Genomic DNA, 18468 nt, shown 5'->3' on the forward strand with positions numbered 1-18468 from the left:
AGAAAGACAAGAAGTAATATTGCAGCATGCACTGATGGGTACCTTCCCAACCACCAATCTCCCTTTCTCCTTGCTCAATGAATCACAGCTCTGTCCTTTAGGGAAAGCTCTGTCCCTTCCTCGCTCGTACCATGGGTGAACTTACTCAGGTGAAAGCACACGAGTGGTGGCTTGTTTACCTCACAAGTGACAGAGTTGAGATTGGGCATATAGTGAGATGATACTAGGCTGGTGCAAAAGTAACTGAGCTTTTTGCACTGTCAAAATGTGCCATTTGACACTGAAATCGATTCTTAAATAAATGTGGTTATGTTATACATCATTTAATGCACATTTCTCACTTTATGTTTTTTTGCTAATGACTTGTTACTTGCTGTTCATATGTATTTTAGACCATGGAAATGATGTTAGACAAAAAGCAAAGTCAAGCAATTTTCTTATTCAAGTTCAAAATGGGTCATAAAGCATTGGAGACAACTTGCAATATCAACAACGCATTTGGCCCAGGAGCTGCTAACAAACGGACAGTGCAGCGGTCGCTCAGGAAGCTTTGCAAAGGAGACAAGAGCTTTGAAGATGAGGAGCGCAGTGGCCAGCCATCAGAAGTTGACAACCACCAACTGAGAGCCATCACCGAAGCTGATCCTCTTACAACTACACAAGAAGCTGCCAAAGAACTCAATGTCGACCATGGTCGTTCAGCATTTGAAGCAAATTGGAAAGGTGCAAAAACTCAGTAAGTGGGTGCCTCATGAGCTGACCACAAATCAAAAGAAACTGTCTTTTGAAGTGTCACCTTCTCTTATTCTATGCAACAACAATAAACCATTTCTTGATCAGATTGTGATGTGCGACAAAAAGTGGATTCTATATGACAACGAGCCTTGACCAGCTCAGTGGTTGGACTGAGAAGCTCCAAAGCACTTCCCAAAGCCAAACTTGCTGCTTGGTGGTCTGCTGTTGGTCTGATGCACTACAGATTTCTGAATTCCATTACATCTGAGAAGTATGCTCAGCAAATGGGTGAGACCTGCCAAAAACTGCAACACCTGCCGCTGGTGTTGGTCAACAGCAAGAGCCCAATTCTCCTCTATGACAACGCCCAACCGCACACTGCACAACCAATGCTTCAAAAGTTGAACAAATTAGACTACGAAGTCTCACCTCACCCACCATATTCACCAGACCTCTGACTAACTGACTACCACTTCTTCAAGCATCCTAACAACTTTTTGCAGGGAAAACACTTCTACAACCAGCAGGAGGCAAAAAATGCTTTCCAAGAGTTCACTACATCCCACCAAAGCAGGGACTTTTATGTTACAGGAATAAAGTTATTTCTCATGGCAAAAATGTGTTGATTGTAATGCTTATTTTGATAATAAAGTTTTTTTTTTTTTAGAGTCTAGTTATAATGATTTAAGACTCATGGCCTGAAACCACAATTACGTTTGCAGCAAGCTAATAACTGGAACCATAGAAGTGTAAGAATAAAGAAATCCACTGAGGAGAGCAGAGTGGAAAGGTGGGAGAAACCTGGGTATTTGATGATACTGTCAAGCCTAAATTAACCAAACCTGGACCCATGCCACCTCCATATGCCTGGTTATGTGAAATAATACACTCTGATTGTTGAATGCACTTTTACTCAGGTTTTCTCTTATTCTAATGGCCAAGGCATCTGATACAAATGTTTATCAAAAATTGCATTTGAAAAGAAAATTAAGAAGGACAACCTTGAATAAAAGTCTGAAAAAACAAGTAATAACATGTCTTCAAAAAATTAGTTATATAATTATAGAAAAAAACTTGTAAACTACTAGTTTAACAGTAACTCAAATAACAAAGATCGAGGTACTTTTTTCAAGTTAACTAAAAGTAACCCAGTACTACAACTTGGCTCAGGAAAATATTACAACCATTTTAAGCAATATTATTAGAACTACAGGCTTAAGATCATGGTGGCAAAGTCATAAAAAGCTCAACACTAATAATCATATTTCTGGAATAAATTAGGTTTACAACGTTAAAAGCAACATTGTAAAACAGGAGATTACCCAAAGGAGTTTACCAGGAGGGTGAAAGATAAAGAGACTGTATGACCTGAGGACAGGCCAAAGGAATTATTAATACAAATGCACAGTCTGGAAGACAGAAGACTTAGAGAGGGCATGATGGCTACTTCCAAGGGTTCCCCTTGGAAGGGGGGACAGGACTTGGTTTCATCATGTCAGAGAAAGGTATTAGAAGCAATAGTGGGTTGATACTGAAGATAGATTTGGTTTTAAGAAAGCAACTAACCAACAGAGCAATCAAAAAGCCAAATAGGGGCTTCCCCGGTGGTTCAGTGGTTAAGAATACAATTTGCAACGCAGGCAAAACAGATCCCTGGTTGGGGAAGATCCCGCATGCCACAGAGCAACTAAGCCCGTCTGCCACAACTACTGAGCCCATGCACTGCAGCTACTGGAGTCCATGGCCTAGAGCCCGTGCTCTGCAATAAGAGAAGTCACGGCAATGAGAAGCTTGCACATCGCAAAGAAGACTATCCTGCCTGCTGCAACTAGAGGAAGCCTGTGTGCAGCCACCACAGCCAAAAAATAAACAAGTAAATCTTAAAAAACAAAGCCAAATAAGTTATCATATAAGAGAGTGAAATTCACTTTCACTGAGACGAAGTAAAGATGGAGTTGCAATCACAAAGAACATTCTAGAACAGTATTTTTCAGAATTGTAGCAGTACACACACATCACTGGTTGTACAAGACAGTGATTTTAACTGGTACCTACATTTAATCTTATTATGTATTTATTTTACCATACATTAAATAAATGTACATACTAAGCCATCCATTCCATGGTTTCACAAATATATGCTGTTTTAGGATAAGTGAAATAACAATGTAAAGTTCATTTAAAGGAAAACATTAAACCAGTATCTCAGATTTAACATAACTGGATATATTACTTTGTGATTTGTTAGTTACAACCCTAGAATTTATACAGATAAGCAATACAAGGCCCAAAGATTTAAGAAAAAATTTTTGAGAGGGAAAAATAATTTTAAAAAAGAAAGAAAAAACATTCAGTTAACTATAAGTAATACATGGAAATGGCAAAAATTATGAAGGTACCACAAAAACGACTGAATTCTGGACATGCTGCTTTGTGAGCATTCTTGCACTGAACATCCTAAAACTAAAGTTCCTCCTTTATCAAAGCTGTCTTAGTGTTCAGTGGTTCTATCAAAATACAATCATTCATAACTACATCTACTCAAAGATCCTCCTTCACAATAAAATGGAAGAACTGAAATTTTCTATTATTTTCATCACAATCTCAGAAATTATGATTTTTAATAGCTAGAGCTATAAAAATGATGTCTAGAATCTTTACATAACTACTCTGTTATTACAAAAAACTAACACTCTTGCATCTAATAAGCATTTACTGAAGCCACGAACTGTGCTGGACACAAATTTGAAAGTAAATTTGCAAGTATTAATTTGAAGGATCTACTGAGAAAATTCTTAAAACACACCCAAGGAGAAAATTTTTACTATCATGTTCAGTAAAAGTATATATGTATTTTAATATGACTGAAGGCCAAACTATTTTCTATGCTACCCATACACACAGACAATATCTAATACATGAACGAGATTTAGTTTTAAAACTTATTTGGTAAGCTCTGCTTTATATTCAGGATTTCATGCTCATGCTTAAATATATTCTGAAAATCCTTGGTGAAGCCCTAAAGGCAATCTTACAACGTCTGGGTGAAAAGTCCGCCTACCTCTATTTTAAGGCAGTGTATGGAGGCATAGCCTTTCTAAAGCCTAAAGAAAGTAATGGGCCTCTGGAGGAAACAGTGCCACAGTATACTTCCTACCAGAGGCGTTTTTACTGACTAATGAGAAGTCTGACCTTTTCTTCTTTCCCAGCTCCTTAGGCCAAGAGGTACTTGATGTCTGGATAATCAAATAACCAGTGACATCTAACATGTACAAGAAACATTAAAACTTAAACTTCGTGTCCCCTGAAGACATTTCCCTATGTGTCCACCCCCAAATGGATTTCAACCAAAGAAAAATAACTAGCCCAGAAAGACCTCCTTCCTACCTCCTGAGTGTGCTCCTTGAAGACCTGCAGTGGCCCTGTGGCCCTGGCGGTATCCCAGAGCTGTAAGGAGCCGTCGCCACTACAGGTGACAAGCACATGCTCATTGTTCTCACTCCAGGTCACGTCAAACAAACCGTCATTCCAGTCAAAGCTACAGCAGGAAAATTAAAACCAGAAAATCTAGTTACATAGGCAGGTGAATATACAATAACAATCTTTTTTTTTTTTTTTTTTTCAGTTTATCACATATTTTAACACAGTATCTCACAATGTCTTCACAAATATGGGAGATTCGTAGAGTAGGCACTTGATAGATGTAGAAACAAGCGCTGCTGCAGCTGCTAAGTCGCTTCAGTCGTGTCCGACTCTGTGCGACCCCATAGACGGCAGCCCACCAGGCTCCCCCGTTCCTGGGATTCTCCAGGCAAGAACACTGGAGTGGGTTGCCATTTCCTTCTCCAATGCATAAAAGTGGAAAGTGAAAGTGAAGCCCCTCAGTCGTGTCCGACTCTTAGCGACCCCATGGACTGCAGCCTACCAGACTCCTCCGTCCATGGGATTTTCCAGGCAAGAGTACTGGAGTGGGGTGCCATTGCCTTCTCCGAAACAAGTGCAGAGAACCTTAAAAGAACAGCTCACTCACAAGGCCAGAGAACTGCACAGCAAATTAACATCAGGGCTTCCAACTAGAAATAGGACACCATTTACATGAGAACACGCTGCCACACTTGGGTGCTCGCTGTCTTCTGTGGTTCAAAGGAGGGATCAGCAAGCACTTGAAAATATCAATTTAGATCAAAACTTTCAGTGTTTCCCATAAATCTTTCACCTGAGGTATCAGCAGGTAATTATTTTCTGAGGAAATTTCCTTTCCTTTCTCCACCCTTGACTAACTCTGATGGAGGTGTTAATGAATCTAACAGTCACACAGATAAGAAAAGTACAGAATGAAGAAAGGGAAAGAGGTAATAATTAGTTCCTGAATGAGTAAAGCTAACCTACACTAAGACACAAAGGTGACTTTCCTGGTGGTCCAGTGGTTAAGAATCCACCTTGCAATTCAGAGGATGCAGGTCTGGGAACTAAGGTCCCAGACGCCCTGCGCAACTAAGGCCACATACCACAACACAAGATTCCATGTGACACAAAGAATATCCTGTGTGCCACAACTAAGACTCGATGCAGCCAAATACATAAATTTTTCAAAAAAGCAAAGATAGGAATGTCAAGCAGGATACCAACTAGCTCACATTTTTGTATGTTTAAGTTTTATCATTTATAAGTGAATACTGAACGACAAGAGATTTAGAAGAAAAGTGACATAATCACAAGTTAATGGCAAAAATCAGTTCCACACTATGCAAATCCTGAAGGCTTTTTTATGTTACAAATTAAAACATCTTATTGATTACAAAGATTTAAAACCAAAAGCAACAGAGAATACATATAATTTTAATAGAACCATTTTACCTTCTAAAAAGCCTAAGCCCAGATTCATTTTGATCCAATATTAGCAGAGTTCCACTGCCTAAAGGAGAAAAAAGTTGAGGTCAAGGCAAAGCAGTATTAAGAACTGAGAACAATACCACAGTCACAAATTCCTCCCTAAAGTTCCTTGAGACCACATAAACAAAATGATCAGGACTGTGCTCTCCATTTCTGTCTCTCTACATTGTACTTCAATAATTAAATATTAAATTTACTATCTCACCTACATTTGGATTCCAGACACAGCTGAACAGGGAAGAGATATTTAAGTGCATCCTCTATGGCCAGGATGACATGCACACAAACCTCCCAAACATGTGTGATCATTCCTATTCACAGGTGAGAAAACTTAGGCTTATAGACACCAGGGACTGGACCTTCTACTATAATACATCACACTGCCTCTACAAAAAACCTAAAATACATTGTGTGTGATTTAAAAACACATACCTGGTGGATTTTACCACATACTTGGCAGTAAAGTGCTGGACACGATATACCATTACCTACCAAAGAGGAATTATTTTACTGAAGATCAGTGTATTTCAGAAAGTTATATTTGTTACACCATTGGAAGAAAAAAAAAAGCTGTATTTATACATGATTGACTTAAAAAAAAAACACCAACTCCTTTTAGAGAGATTTTTAAGGATTTAATTTAAAATATCATTACAAACTCACGAGTCTTCAACCTTAAAGGTGGGCAAGTATTGCGAATCTGAATTTGCAACCACTAAAAGCTAATAGTGAAAACATAAAAAGCAAATATTTCTCTCCTTCTGAGCTGTAGAAATCACTTTTTTTTTTCAACTGTATGATTCTACAAAAAAAAAAAAAACACTATCACGATCTGATATTATGCAATGAATTATTTCATAGAATTTCAGTGTGTAAACAAGAGCTAGGAAATGAATTAAAAGAAAGTCCAAAATCGAGAAAGGAATCCTGCCTTTCAATCAGAGACAATTAACTTGAGCCTCTAATTGCCTGTATAGGTCTATATTCCTCCCAAGACAACAAAGGACTCAGAGCTTCATGAATTTCTCGCTAGTTCTTGCAGGGAAACTCTAGCGTCTGTTCATTGGTAGGACTGATGCTGAAGCTGAAACTCCAATACTTTGGCCACCTGATGCGAAGAACTGACTCCTTGGAAAAGACCCTGATGCTGGGAAAGATTGAAGGCAGGAGGAGAAGGGGACGACAGAGGATGAGATGGTTGGATGGCATCACCGACTGGATGGATATGAGTTTGAGTAAGCTCTTGGAGTTGGTGATGGAGAGGGAGGCCTGGCGTGCTGCACTCCATGGGGTCGCAAAGAGTCGGACACGACTGAGCGACTGAACTGAACTGAACAGGGTGCATTCTTACAACGCACAGCCTGTGGTGAATGTGGTCCAACTAGCCGGTACTGGGGTGATCCTGCAGACCGTCTTCCAAATGCTGTGGGTCCGGTCGGACCGGTAGGAGGGGCCACACGGGTTCAGCCAGCTCTCGGCAGAGCCACTAGTACCCGGCGGGGTGTGTGTCACGCGGGCGAAGGAGTTGGTGCGCTTTTTAAGAGTAAGGACTACGGGCACTAGGCACCTTCCGCCTCCTGCCTCCGCACAGTAAGTGGAAAGGTGAAGTACTCTACTCTAGACCAACTCCCCACACTGGACAAAAACGGTCAGGAAGCCAGCCAACTCCTTGGCTACCCCTGGCCTTCTTTTGCCGCGCCTTCTACTGTCGGAAGTGATTTCCGACCACGGGGAGGAGCTGGACCTTTGCTGGAACCCGCCCCCGCCCAGGGGGCTCGGCGCGACCCGGCCTCACCCGCGATGCCGTAGTGCTGCGAGGCGGCGCAGGCCAGTCGGCCCGGCAGGTACGGGGAGAACTCGGCGGCGTAGCCGTGGCGGCCTGGCACCCGCAGCGTCCGTACCCCTCCGCCGGGCGTCGCGCTCATCCCGCCCGCTGCCTCCGGCCCTCGCCGCTTTAGCCGCCGTAGCCCTTCCGAATAGGAGGCGGACCGTCCGGACTCGCTAAAAGAGTTTGACTCTAGCAGCCAAGGCGGAAGTGAAGACACCGGGTGCCCTGAATGCTAGATTTCGATTGGTCCGCATGGGAAAGGGAATTGACTCTGACGGAGGCCATACTTGTTTTGGGCAAAACAAACGCTTGGCGCCGGCTATAATGAATTAAACCTGAAGGTAGTTTTTCAAAGATTAAGTGGTGATTCTGACACCTTTTGTTTTTACATCTCAGCCTCCACCGCGGGCTATCTGGTTCTTATTAATTCGTTGATCTTATTAATTCGTTGATCGATGAAAAACTGGCATCAGGGAATGACCCCATGGACTGTAGCCTACCAGGTTCCTCCGTCCATGGGATTTTCCAGACAAGAGTACCGGAGTGGGTTGCCATTTCCTTCTCCAGGAGATCTTCTGAACGTGGGTCTCCCGCATTGTTCAGTTCAGTTCAGTTCAGTTCAGTCGCTCAGTCGTGTACGACTCTTTGCGACCCCATGAATCGCAGCACGCCAGGCCTCCCTGTCCATCACCCACTCTCAGAGTTCACTCAGACTCAAGTCCATCGAGTCAGTGATGCCATCCAGCCATCTCATCCTCTGTCGTCCCCTTCTCCTCCTGCCCCCAATCCCTCTCAGCATCAGAGTCTTTTCCAATGAGTCAACTCTTCGCATGAGGTGGCCAAAGTACTGGAGTTTCAGCTTTAGCATCATTCCTTCCAAAGAAATCCCAGGGCTGATCTCCTTCAGAATGGACTGGTTGGATCTCCTTGCAGTCCAAGGGACTCTCAAGAGTCTTCAACAACAACATAGTTCAAAAGCATCAATTCTTTGGCGCTCAGCCTTCTTCAGAGTCCAACTCTCACCGTCTGAGCCACCAGGGAAGTCCACAAAATGAGACAAGTTTCAGCAAAGTCTGAAACCATGCCCCGAGTTCGAAAGGCTACTGAATGATTTGTTGCTCAGGGAAACAAGGCGTAGTTAAATCCACGGGCGTGAGGCTCAGGAAAGAGACATCATTAGCAATTAACTTAAAAAAAAATTTTTTTTAATTGTCATTATATTTATTGTATAGAATTAACTGCTCAGGTGTTGGAGCTGATAAAGAAAAACGAAGGCTCATTCATCCATTCAAATATTTACCAGGCATACACCATATAGGGCTTCCCTTGTGACTCAGCTGGTAAAGAATCCGCCTGCAATGCGGAAGACCTGGGTTCAATCCCTGGGTTGGGAAGATCCCCTGGAGAAAGGAAAGGAAAGGCTACCCACTCCAGTATTCTGGCCTGGAGAATCCCCATGGACAAAGGAGCCTGGTAGGATCGCAAAGAGTCAGACATGACTGAGCGACTTTCACTTCACATACCAATATAGTGTGCTAAGTTGCTTCAGTCATATCCGACTCTTTGCAACCCAGTGGACTTTTGCCCACCAGGCTCTTCTGTCCATGGGATTCTCCAGGAAAGAATACTGGAGTGGGTTGCCATGCCCTTCAGGGGATTTTTCCGGGCCCAGGGATCGAACCTGTGTCTCCTGAATTGCAGGCAAATTCTTTATCTCTGCGCCACTAGGGAAGACCTATACCATGTAGAGAGTGGCCATATAGTACTTATCTGCCAATAAGGCCCTTTTGAGAGTGAAAGAGAGTGCAGTTAATAATTAAGCCAGGTCAACAGGTACAAACCTAATCATATGGCCACTTTAAAATATACACCAAGTGCAGTACTAGGCACTGGGGATTCCAAAGCAAGAAGATATAGTCCCATGTCATCAGTTAAGTGTAACCAAAATACTGTAGGTGCTATGAGAAATATATAGGGGCTATTTTTTTAATAAAACTAATTGTTTTATTTATATTTTATAAAACTAAAGTGCTGGAGGATGGGAGACAGGAGGAAAAGCTTCAGAAAGCAAGTAATATTTGTGTAAATGATGATAAGTGCTAAGTTGCTTCAGTCGTGCCCGACTCTGTGACACCATGGACTGTAGCCTGCCAGGTTCCACTGTCCTTGGGATTCTCCAAGCAAGAATACTGGAGTGGATTGCCATTTCCTCCTCCAGGGGATCTTCCCGCCCCAGGGATCCAATCCGAGTCTCTTATATCTCCAGTATTCGCAGGCGGGTTGATGATAAGGTTTCCTTTAAATGGACAAGGAGATGGAGGAGCAGGAACAAGAGACCTAAAACAGCATGATCTATAGGAGATTACAGGAGCAGGAACAAGAGACCTAAAACAGCATGATCTATAGGAGATTATAGCTGCCATGAATCAGCCTGTCCTCACGGAAGGGGTATAGTGAAGAGTATTGGGTGGAGAGACTAGAATACTGTGTTGTGTCATGAAGAGTCTTGTGTGTCATACCAACAGAATTGGACTAATATTGTAATTTAAGCAATAGGGAACCGTCGTTTCTTAAGCGAGAAATTAAATGACCAAGTTTCATTTTATAAGATCTTCTGGCAGCACAAAACTGGAGGACAGAGATTGGGGATAGGAAGGCCAGTTAAGACTTTAGCAATAGTTCCAGCAAAAGATAAGAATGTAAACAAAGATTATGCTAATGGGAGAGAGTTACACTCTACAATATTGTGAGATTTACTCCTAGGAGGCCAACCAGGTTCTCATAGTAAATATCAGAAGGAAGAAAAAACAAACATCTTCTGCAGAAGGAAAAGAAAAGGAACCATTTTGAAATATGCCTTAACAAGACCTGCTCTCAGGGAAAACTAGTTAACCAAAGTCTAACCTACTAGGGTATTTTCCAAGCCTAGCTAACCTGAAAGTTTCCTTGTGCCCCTTTTCATTCAAAGCCACCCTTACTTCTGATCAACCACTGACCTGGTTTTCCTGTTAAGAACTGCCTAAAATTCCAATGCTAGAAATTTATTAGCAGTGAGTTTTTTAATTGATTATTTAAAGATTCCTCTTTTAAACACAAGTAGGCTACAGGACAAAAATTACTGAGGTTTGATCTCAATTTGCCCTTTAGTTTTCAGTAATAAACTTTGCCTAGATTCTTGTTTCTTCCTATGTAAAATGGAAAAGTTTCAACTGAATCAATCATTTCTAGCTAGGTGGTCTTGAAAACTGTAACAGGGTTAGAGGAACTGATCTAAATATTTAAAAAACAAACAGGAATTGCACATTTATAATTCTTCAGGAAAGACCAGCCTGAAATTCTAATTTTCTTTGTTTTTAGGCTGGGATTATATGAATGCAGTGTGGTCAGTCATTCTCTAATGTTAATATTAATTTCTGATTGACTGCTTATGAAATTATGATGTTTCTGGAGCTCAGGGAAGAAAAAACTGAAAACATTAATAGGTATTTAACGGGCTTCCCAGGTGGCGCTAGTGGTGAAGAACCTGCCTGCCAATGCAGGAGACGTAAGAGACTCGGGTTCTATCCCCGGATAGGGAAGATCCCCTGGAGAAGGAAATGGCAACCCACTCCAGTATTCTTGCCTGAAAAATTTCATGGACAGAGGAGCCTGGCAGAACCTAGGGTCACAAAGAGTTGGATATGTCTGAAGCAACTTAGCATGCACCCATAGGTATTAAACAGGTTGATCTCTAAGATTCTGTACAGCAAAGAGGACTGAGGTAAATAGAGTTGCCATCTGTCGTGCCCACCTTATTGGAATAATTCAAAAATATAAATGATAGATAAAAACAGTTGTATCAGTTTGAGTCCCAAATTTGATGACTGTTCTATGGTTGTATAAGAGGATGCCCTTATTCTTGGGAAATACTTAAGTAGTAAAAAGAGTTAAAGGAAATTATAAAGGAATAACTCTTCAAATGGTGCAGAAAAAAAAAATGAAGCATATAGACAGGTGCGATAGGGAGAAAGATAAAACAAGTGTGGTTTAAAATGTTAAAAATTTGATAATCTGGGCAAAAGATATATGGGCATTTCATGTATTATTTTTGTAATTTTTTTATAAGTTTGAAATTATTACAGTTAAAAGGTTTTCTTAAGTATATGATTAAAGATTTTACTAATTCAGACTTTTCTGTGTCCGATGAGTTTGAATTAGCAAGAAATGGTTCTAATTTGTTAAGTACACCCTGGAGACCTGTGAAAAATTCCTTTGCTAGTAGTGCCTACATAGTCCCAATAGGTGATTCATATGCCAGAAATGTCTGTGGTGTGAATTTTGACTGGGACTTCTGACTCCATAAATTTGAGGGCATATTTGAGAAGAACAGCAGAAGTTTTTTGCTGTTTAAGTCTCGAATGAAACGGAGCTAATCATTTGGAAATGTCAATGAGGAAGTCCAGGTCAACTGTAATTCCCGTCATGACTAAGTGGCATAAAGACTCAGAATATGATGACCTAGAGCTGACCTCAGGGAGAAATCACAGATTAGAATTGCTCATTTCTGGATTCTTGGTAAGGTTGATTCAGCAATTCATAAATCTTACCGTTTACAATAAACACAAACCTAGGTAACTAAATACATTTCATTCTCTCAGGCAAATATGCAGTATATATGTTTACATATTCTTAAGAAAGATAAGATCAGAGAGAGAAACAGCTTGTGCATGCTAGCGCTCTCACTAAGTTATGTCTGACTCTTTTCAACCCCCTGGACTGTAGCCTGCCAAGCTTTCCTGTCCACAGGGTTTTCCAGGCAAGAATACTGGAATGGGTTGCCATGCCCTCCTCCAGGGGAATCTTCCTGATCTAGGGATCGAACCCATGTCTCCTGCATCTCCTGCATTGGCAGGAAACTTCTTTACCCTTTAGCCACCTGGGCTTCTGCTTTTGTACCAAATACAAAAGGAGTATACAGATCATCTTAAATGTAAATATCAGAGTTTGAAAATTTAGTATCTTCTTTACCTGCCTTGGATTTCTTAGCTCAGGAAAATAGCATATTCTGCAAAAGTGATCCTTTTCATTAACTGAGAAGTAGAAACAACACTGATTTACTTCAAAACTGTTCAAAAAAGGCAGGCATGCTTTCATGTGAAAGAGGAATCTTAGATTTTGTCTAGCATTCTTCTCATAGCCCCCAGGCTCTGTAACATTTTTTAAAGTACAGCATTATTCACAGTAAACGAAGAAGAAGACGACGAATTCTCTACATTGTGAATCAATTCATTGCAAATAATGATGAATACAAATTTTAGCACAGATGTTGACAGTATGATTTTAAGCAAATAATTTATTTCTTTGAGTCTCAGTTTCTTCATAAAATAGAGCTTCTTGAGAAGGGCAAGCAGAGCAATGAGGGATCTGGAAGCCATATAACTTAGAGATTTGTTAAGAGAACTTGGATACCACTACTTACCTATGTGTATGTACACTTAGCACACCTATGTATGTGCTAAGTTGCTTCAGTTGTGTCTGACTCTTTGGGACCCCATGGACTGTAACCCATCAGGCTCCTCTGTCTATGGAATTTTCCAGGGAAGAATACTGGAGTGGGTCACCATTTCCTTCTCCAGGGGATCTTCCTGACTCAGGGATCGAACCCGCATCTCTTGCATCTTGTGCATTGGGAGGCAGGTTCTTTACCACCGGGCCACCTGGGAAGCCCCTGCTACCTGCTAAGTCACTTCAGTCGTGTCCGACTCTGTGAAGCCCCTGCTACCTGCTAAGTCACTTCAGTCGTGTCCAACTCTGTGTGACCCCATAGATGGCAGCCCACCAGGCTCCCCCATCCCTGGGATTCTCCAGGCAAGAATACTGGAGTGGGTTGCCATTTCCTTCTCCAATGCATGAAAGTGAAAAGTGAAAGTGAAGTCGCTCAGTCGTGTCCGACTGTTAGCGACCCCATGGACTGCAGCTTACCAGGCTCCTCCATCCATGGGATTTTTCCAGGCAAGAGTACTGGAGTGGGGTGCCATTGCCTTCTCCAGGGAAGCCCCTACATACCTATAAGAATGATCAAAGTGTGTAATTCTGACAACACCAAATGTTGGTGAGACTGTGGAGCAGCAGGAACTCTCATCCATTGCTGGTGGAGTGCAAAATTGTACCAATACTTTGAAAGACAGTTTGGTGGTTTCTTACAAAACTAAACATACTCTTACTGTACAACCGAGCAGTTGTGCTCCTTGGTATTTACCCATAGGAGTTGAAAACTTATGTCCACCCAAAACCCTGCACAGGGATGTTTATATCAACTTTATTTATAATTGCCAAAACCTGAAAGCAACCCAGATGTCTTTCAGTAGGTGAATGGATAAATGAGCTGTGGTGTATCCAGAAAATGGAATATTATTCAACACTAAAAATAAATGAGCTATCAAGCCCTGAAAAAACATGGAGGGACTATATATACATATTATTAAGTGAAAAAATACAATCTGAAAAGTCTACATATTGTATGATTTCCAACTACGGCATTCTGGAAAAGCAAAATTATAAAGACAGTAAAAAGATCCATGGGTGCTGGGTCGGGAGAGGAGGGAGGGTTGGAAGAGATGAACAGGCAGAGCACAGGGGATTTTTAGGGTAGCAAAAACATTCTGTATGATTCCATGATGATGAATACATGTCATTATGCATTTGTCCAAGTCAACAGAATGTATAAAACCAAGACTGAACCCTGATGTAAACTACGGACTTTGGGTGATTAAGATGTGTCATTGTAGGTTCATCAACTGTAACAAAGGTATCAACCTAGGGGGGATGTTGATGTGGGAGAAACAATGCATGTGCAGGGCAAGGGGGGTATAGGGAGTCTCTGTACTTTACCCTCAATTTTGCTGTGAACCTAAAATGGCTCTAAAAATAGTCTTAATTTTATAGGAAGTCTAGTGCATTAAAAACAAACTGTACTGGCAATTAATGTTCTTAAATAAATCAAAAGGCCTTAAAATTTAATTTTATTCTCCACTACCCTTCCAAGAGAAAACTTTCAAAAAGCTAAAAAAGAAAATAAAATCTCCCTTCTCCCATCTCACTAACACGGATTGCTGCATACAGCTTTCTTCTGAAAGATCCTTTTGTTCCCTACACCCACTAACTTTTCTGGGTGTTCTTTAATGCTACCCCCTACGCAGGAAAAGTCTTTTGCTTTCTTATCCCACAAACTAACTCTCTGTCCTCTTCCAGATTTTCCCTCAAGATTGAATACTTCGAGAAATTGTAGCTCATCTCTAGAACTTAACTTCCAAATATGAAAACAGCACACATCTAATATCATTTGTAACAATTGTAATTGCTTTTCTTATTTTTTCTTTTTTTGGGGATGGTATGGATCATATCTTTTTTGTGACAAATTTAATGAATAAAATATTTATAAGGATAATGATTATTAAGATTTTTTAAATAGAGACAGCAGTGGGCTGAATGTCAAGAATCTCTTTTATGTTTTCGGACATACTGCTTTACATTTTGGTACTCTCATATGTAAAATAAGTGTGGTAGATTCCAATTCTTTTTATCTCTTACTATCATGACTCCAAGACTTGTCATAAAGAAAAGTTATTGTATGAAGGTTTTTTAATTCAAAGTAAGACTACCAGGATGTAGCCACACGTTATCTCAAAATTTGGATTCTATATTTCGTAGACAGCAGAATAACATTTCCTATTAGGTGTGAGTTGATTTTAGGTAGCATTATAACCCAAAGCTTAATTCAGAAAGTAATGATGCTGAAAATCATTCTCCTCAAGGTGTAGAAATGAGACATAAAATGGCCTTGAATTAGTTTTCTTTAAAATCTAACTATTTGTTTTTAGATCTTCATCCAAATATTAAGAACATGCACATTTTCTTGCGTGTATGTTTTACAACATACACAGAAGCAGTCTCCTTCTCACTCTTTAACTTTTCAGTGCCCCTGCTCAGAGAGAAATATCCTGTTTACCAAAAAAAGCAAAGTGAAAAACAGTGTTTAATATGCCACCGTTTGTGTTTTCAAAATGTGTATATGTGTATACATGTCCTGTTATTCAATTCATAGAATATCTTTGAAAAGAAACACCAGGAAACTGATAATAATGGTTGCCACTGGAAAGCAAGAGAAAAGACTCTGGACTAGTAATCAAGACTTACTAGTCACTGGATATTTTTTCATCTTTTAATTTTTTACCATATGCAACTATCAGTTAAAAATTCCCACAGTGTATCTTGTAGACCATTCAATAAACACACATAATTTTATCCCATGCTTTTTAACAATATAGAAGTTTCTTCATCTACTTGAAATTATATATATTCAGTATTACCCAAAATAATATTGCTGAGAACACTTTGGAACTAAGAAAATATGGGTTGAAATCCAGGTTCCACCACTCTCAGTTCAACTGTGGGCAAACCACTTCACTTCAGTTTCCATCTCTGTAAATGGATACAATAATAGCCCTTAGAGTTGCTGTAATGATTTAGTGAATAATTATGCCAGGAGCCTAGTATTATGCCAGACACATAGTAAATGCTCAATGAAGTTTAGATTTTTTCTCTCTTGGCTTTTTAGTAATTTGGAAAAGTTAATTAAATGCTTAAAATAGGAAGACAAATATATAGTGTTATTGTTGTTATTAATTATTACTGTCTTTGTGTTCATAGCAGACTTTTGCTCTGAAGAAATGAGTTCTGAAAAGTGTTAAATGGTATCTAAGATCATGTATCCTTTGAAAGGAGGTTTGTATTTAATTTTTCAGGTAGTTAAATGAGAGAACATGGAGCAATTATACAGTTTTATTGTCAGTCAAGCTATCCAATTTGAATAATTTATGCCCCAAGTGAGGAAGCTATTTAAACATTAAACTAACATATAGCTTATGTATTTCATCTACTGCACTGTCACAATTATCAGGAAATGATGGTAAAACGTTGCTCTCTGTTTTACTATTGTGGTGGTCTTAATTGTGTCTCCCCTTCTCCCCACACCACTTTTTACGTGGAAACCCCAACTCTTAATGTGACCAAATTTGGAGATGGATCCTTTAAAGGTGATTAAGGTTAAATGAAGTTGTAAGGGTGGGGCCCTAATCCAAAAGGATTGGAGTCCTTATAAGAAGAGGAAAACACATCAGTGTTCTTTGTTCTCTGTGCATACAGTGAGGAATAGCTGTGTGAGGGTACAGCAAGAGGGTGGCCATTTACAAGCAGGAAAGAGATCTTCTCACCAGAAACTAAATTTGCCAGCACCTTGATCATGAACTTCTAGAACTGTGAGAAAATAAATGGTTGTAGTTCAAGCAACCTAATCTGCAGTATTTTTTTATAGCAGCCTGAATAGACTAAAATATGGAATGAAGCAGGGCAAAGGCTAATAGAATTTTGCCAAGAGAATGCACTGGTCATAGCAAACACCCTCTTCCAACAACACAATAGAAGACTCTACACATGGACATCACCAGATGGTCAACACCGAAATCAGATTGGTTATATTCTTTGCAGCCAAAGATGGAGAAGCTCTATACAGTCAGCAAAAACAAGACCAGGAGCTGACTGTGGCTCAGATCATGAGCTCCTTATTGCCAAATTCAGACTTAAATTGAAGAAAGTAGGGAAAACGACTAGACCATTCAGGTATGACCTAAATCAAATCCCTTATGATTATACAGTGGAAGTGAGAAATAGATTTAAGGGACTAGATCTGATAGAGTGCCTGATGAACTATGGACTGAGGTTTGTGACATTGTACAGGAAACAGGGATCAAGACCATCCCCATGGAAAAGAAATGCAGAAAAGCAAAATGGCTGTCTGGGGAGGCCTTACAAACAGCTCTGAAAAGAAGAGAAGCAAAAAGCAAAGGAGAAAAGGAAAGATATAAGCAACTGAACGCAGAGTTTCAAAGAATAGAAAGAAGAAATAAGAAAGCCTTCCTCAGGCATCAATGCAAAGAAATAGAGGAAAACAACAGAATGGGAAAGACTAGAGATGTCTTCAAGAAAATTAGAGATACCAAGGGAACATTTCATGCAAAGATGGGCTCGATAAAGGACAGAAATGGTATGGACCTAACAGAAGCAGAAAATATTAAGAAGAGGTGGCAAGAATACACAGAAGAAATGTACGAAAAAGATCTTCATGACCAAGATAACCACGATGGTATGATCACTCACCTAGAGCCAGACATCCTGGAATGTGAAGTCAAGTGGGCCTTAGAAAGCATCACTACAAACAAAGCTAGTGGAGGTGATGGAATTCCAGTTGAGCTATTTCAAATCCTGAAAGATAATGCTGTGAAAGTGCTGCACTCAATATGCCAGCAAATTTGGAAAACTCAGCAGTGGCCATGGGACTGGAAATGGTCAGTTTTCATTCCAATCCCAAAGAAAGGCAATGCCAAATAATGCTCAAACTACTGCACAATTGCAGTCATCTCACACGCTGGTAAAGTAATGCTCAAAATTCTCCAAGCCAGGCTTCAGCAATACATGAACCGTTAACTTCCAGATGTTCAAGCTGGTTTTAGAAAAGGCAGAGGAACCAAAGATCAAATTGCCAACATCCGCTGGATCATGGAAAAAGCAAGAGAGTTCCAGAAAAATATCTATTTCTGCTTTATTGACTATGCCAAAGCCTTTGACTGTGTGGATCACAATAAACTGTGGAAAATTCTGAAAGAGATGGGAATACCAGACCACCTGACCTGCCTCTTAAGAAACCTATATGCAGGTCAGGAAGCAACAGTTAGAACTGGACATGGAACAACAGACTGGTTCCAAATAGGAAAAGGAGTACGTCAAGGCTGCATATTGTCACCCTGCTTATTTAACTTCTATGCAGAGTACATCATGAGAAACGCTGGGCTGGAAGAAGCACAGGCTGGAATCAAGATTGCCAGGAGAAATATCAATAACTTCAGATATGCAGATGACACCACCCTTATGGCAGAAAGTGAAGAGGAACTCAAAATCCTCTTGATAAAAGTGAAAAA

At 40.3% G+C, this 18468-nt stretch overlaps 1 protein-coding gene across 3 annotated transcripts in view; it reads right to left on the reverse strand.

The window, feature by feature from the left end:
* PEX7 (peroxisomal biogenesis factor 7) overlaps positions 1-7679 on the reverse strand; it is a 78032-nt gene extending 70353 nt beyond the window's left edge. For 2 of the 3 annotated variants that reach the window (XM_006052269.3, XR_006542318.1), the window contains exons 1-3: positions 7424-7674; positions 5593-5650; positions 4123-4273 (exon numbers count right to left, since the gene is read on the reverse strand). In XM_006052269.3, the coding sequence (XP_006052331.1) occupies positions 4123-4273; positions 5593-5650; positions 7424-7553 (339 nt within the window). In that variant the 5' untranslated portion in view covers positions 7554-7674. Of the gene's footprint in view, positions 1-4122; positions 4274-5592; positions 5651-7423 lie in introns of all 3 variants that reach the window. The other variant, XM_044924182.1, reaches the window with a different exon arrangement.
* Positions 7680-18468: the final 10789 nt, after the last annotated feature.

This window comes from Bubalus bubalis, chromosome 10 (assembly GCF_019923935.1).
Source record: "Bubalus bubalis isolate 160015118507 breed Murrah chromosome 10, NDDB_SH_1, whole genome shotgun sequence".
NCBI classification, from domain to species: Eukaryota; Metazoa; Chordata; class Mammalia; order Artiodactyla; family Bovidae; genus Bubalus; species Bubalus bubalis.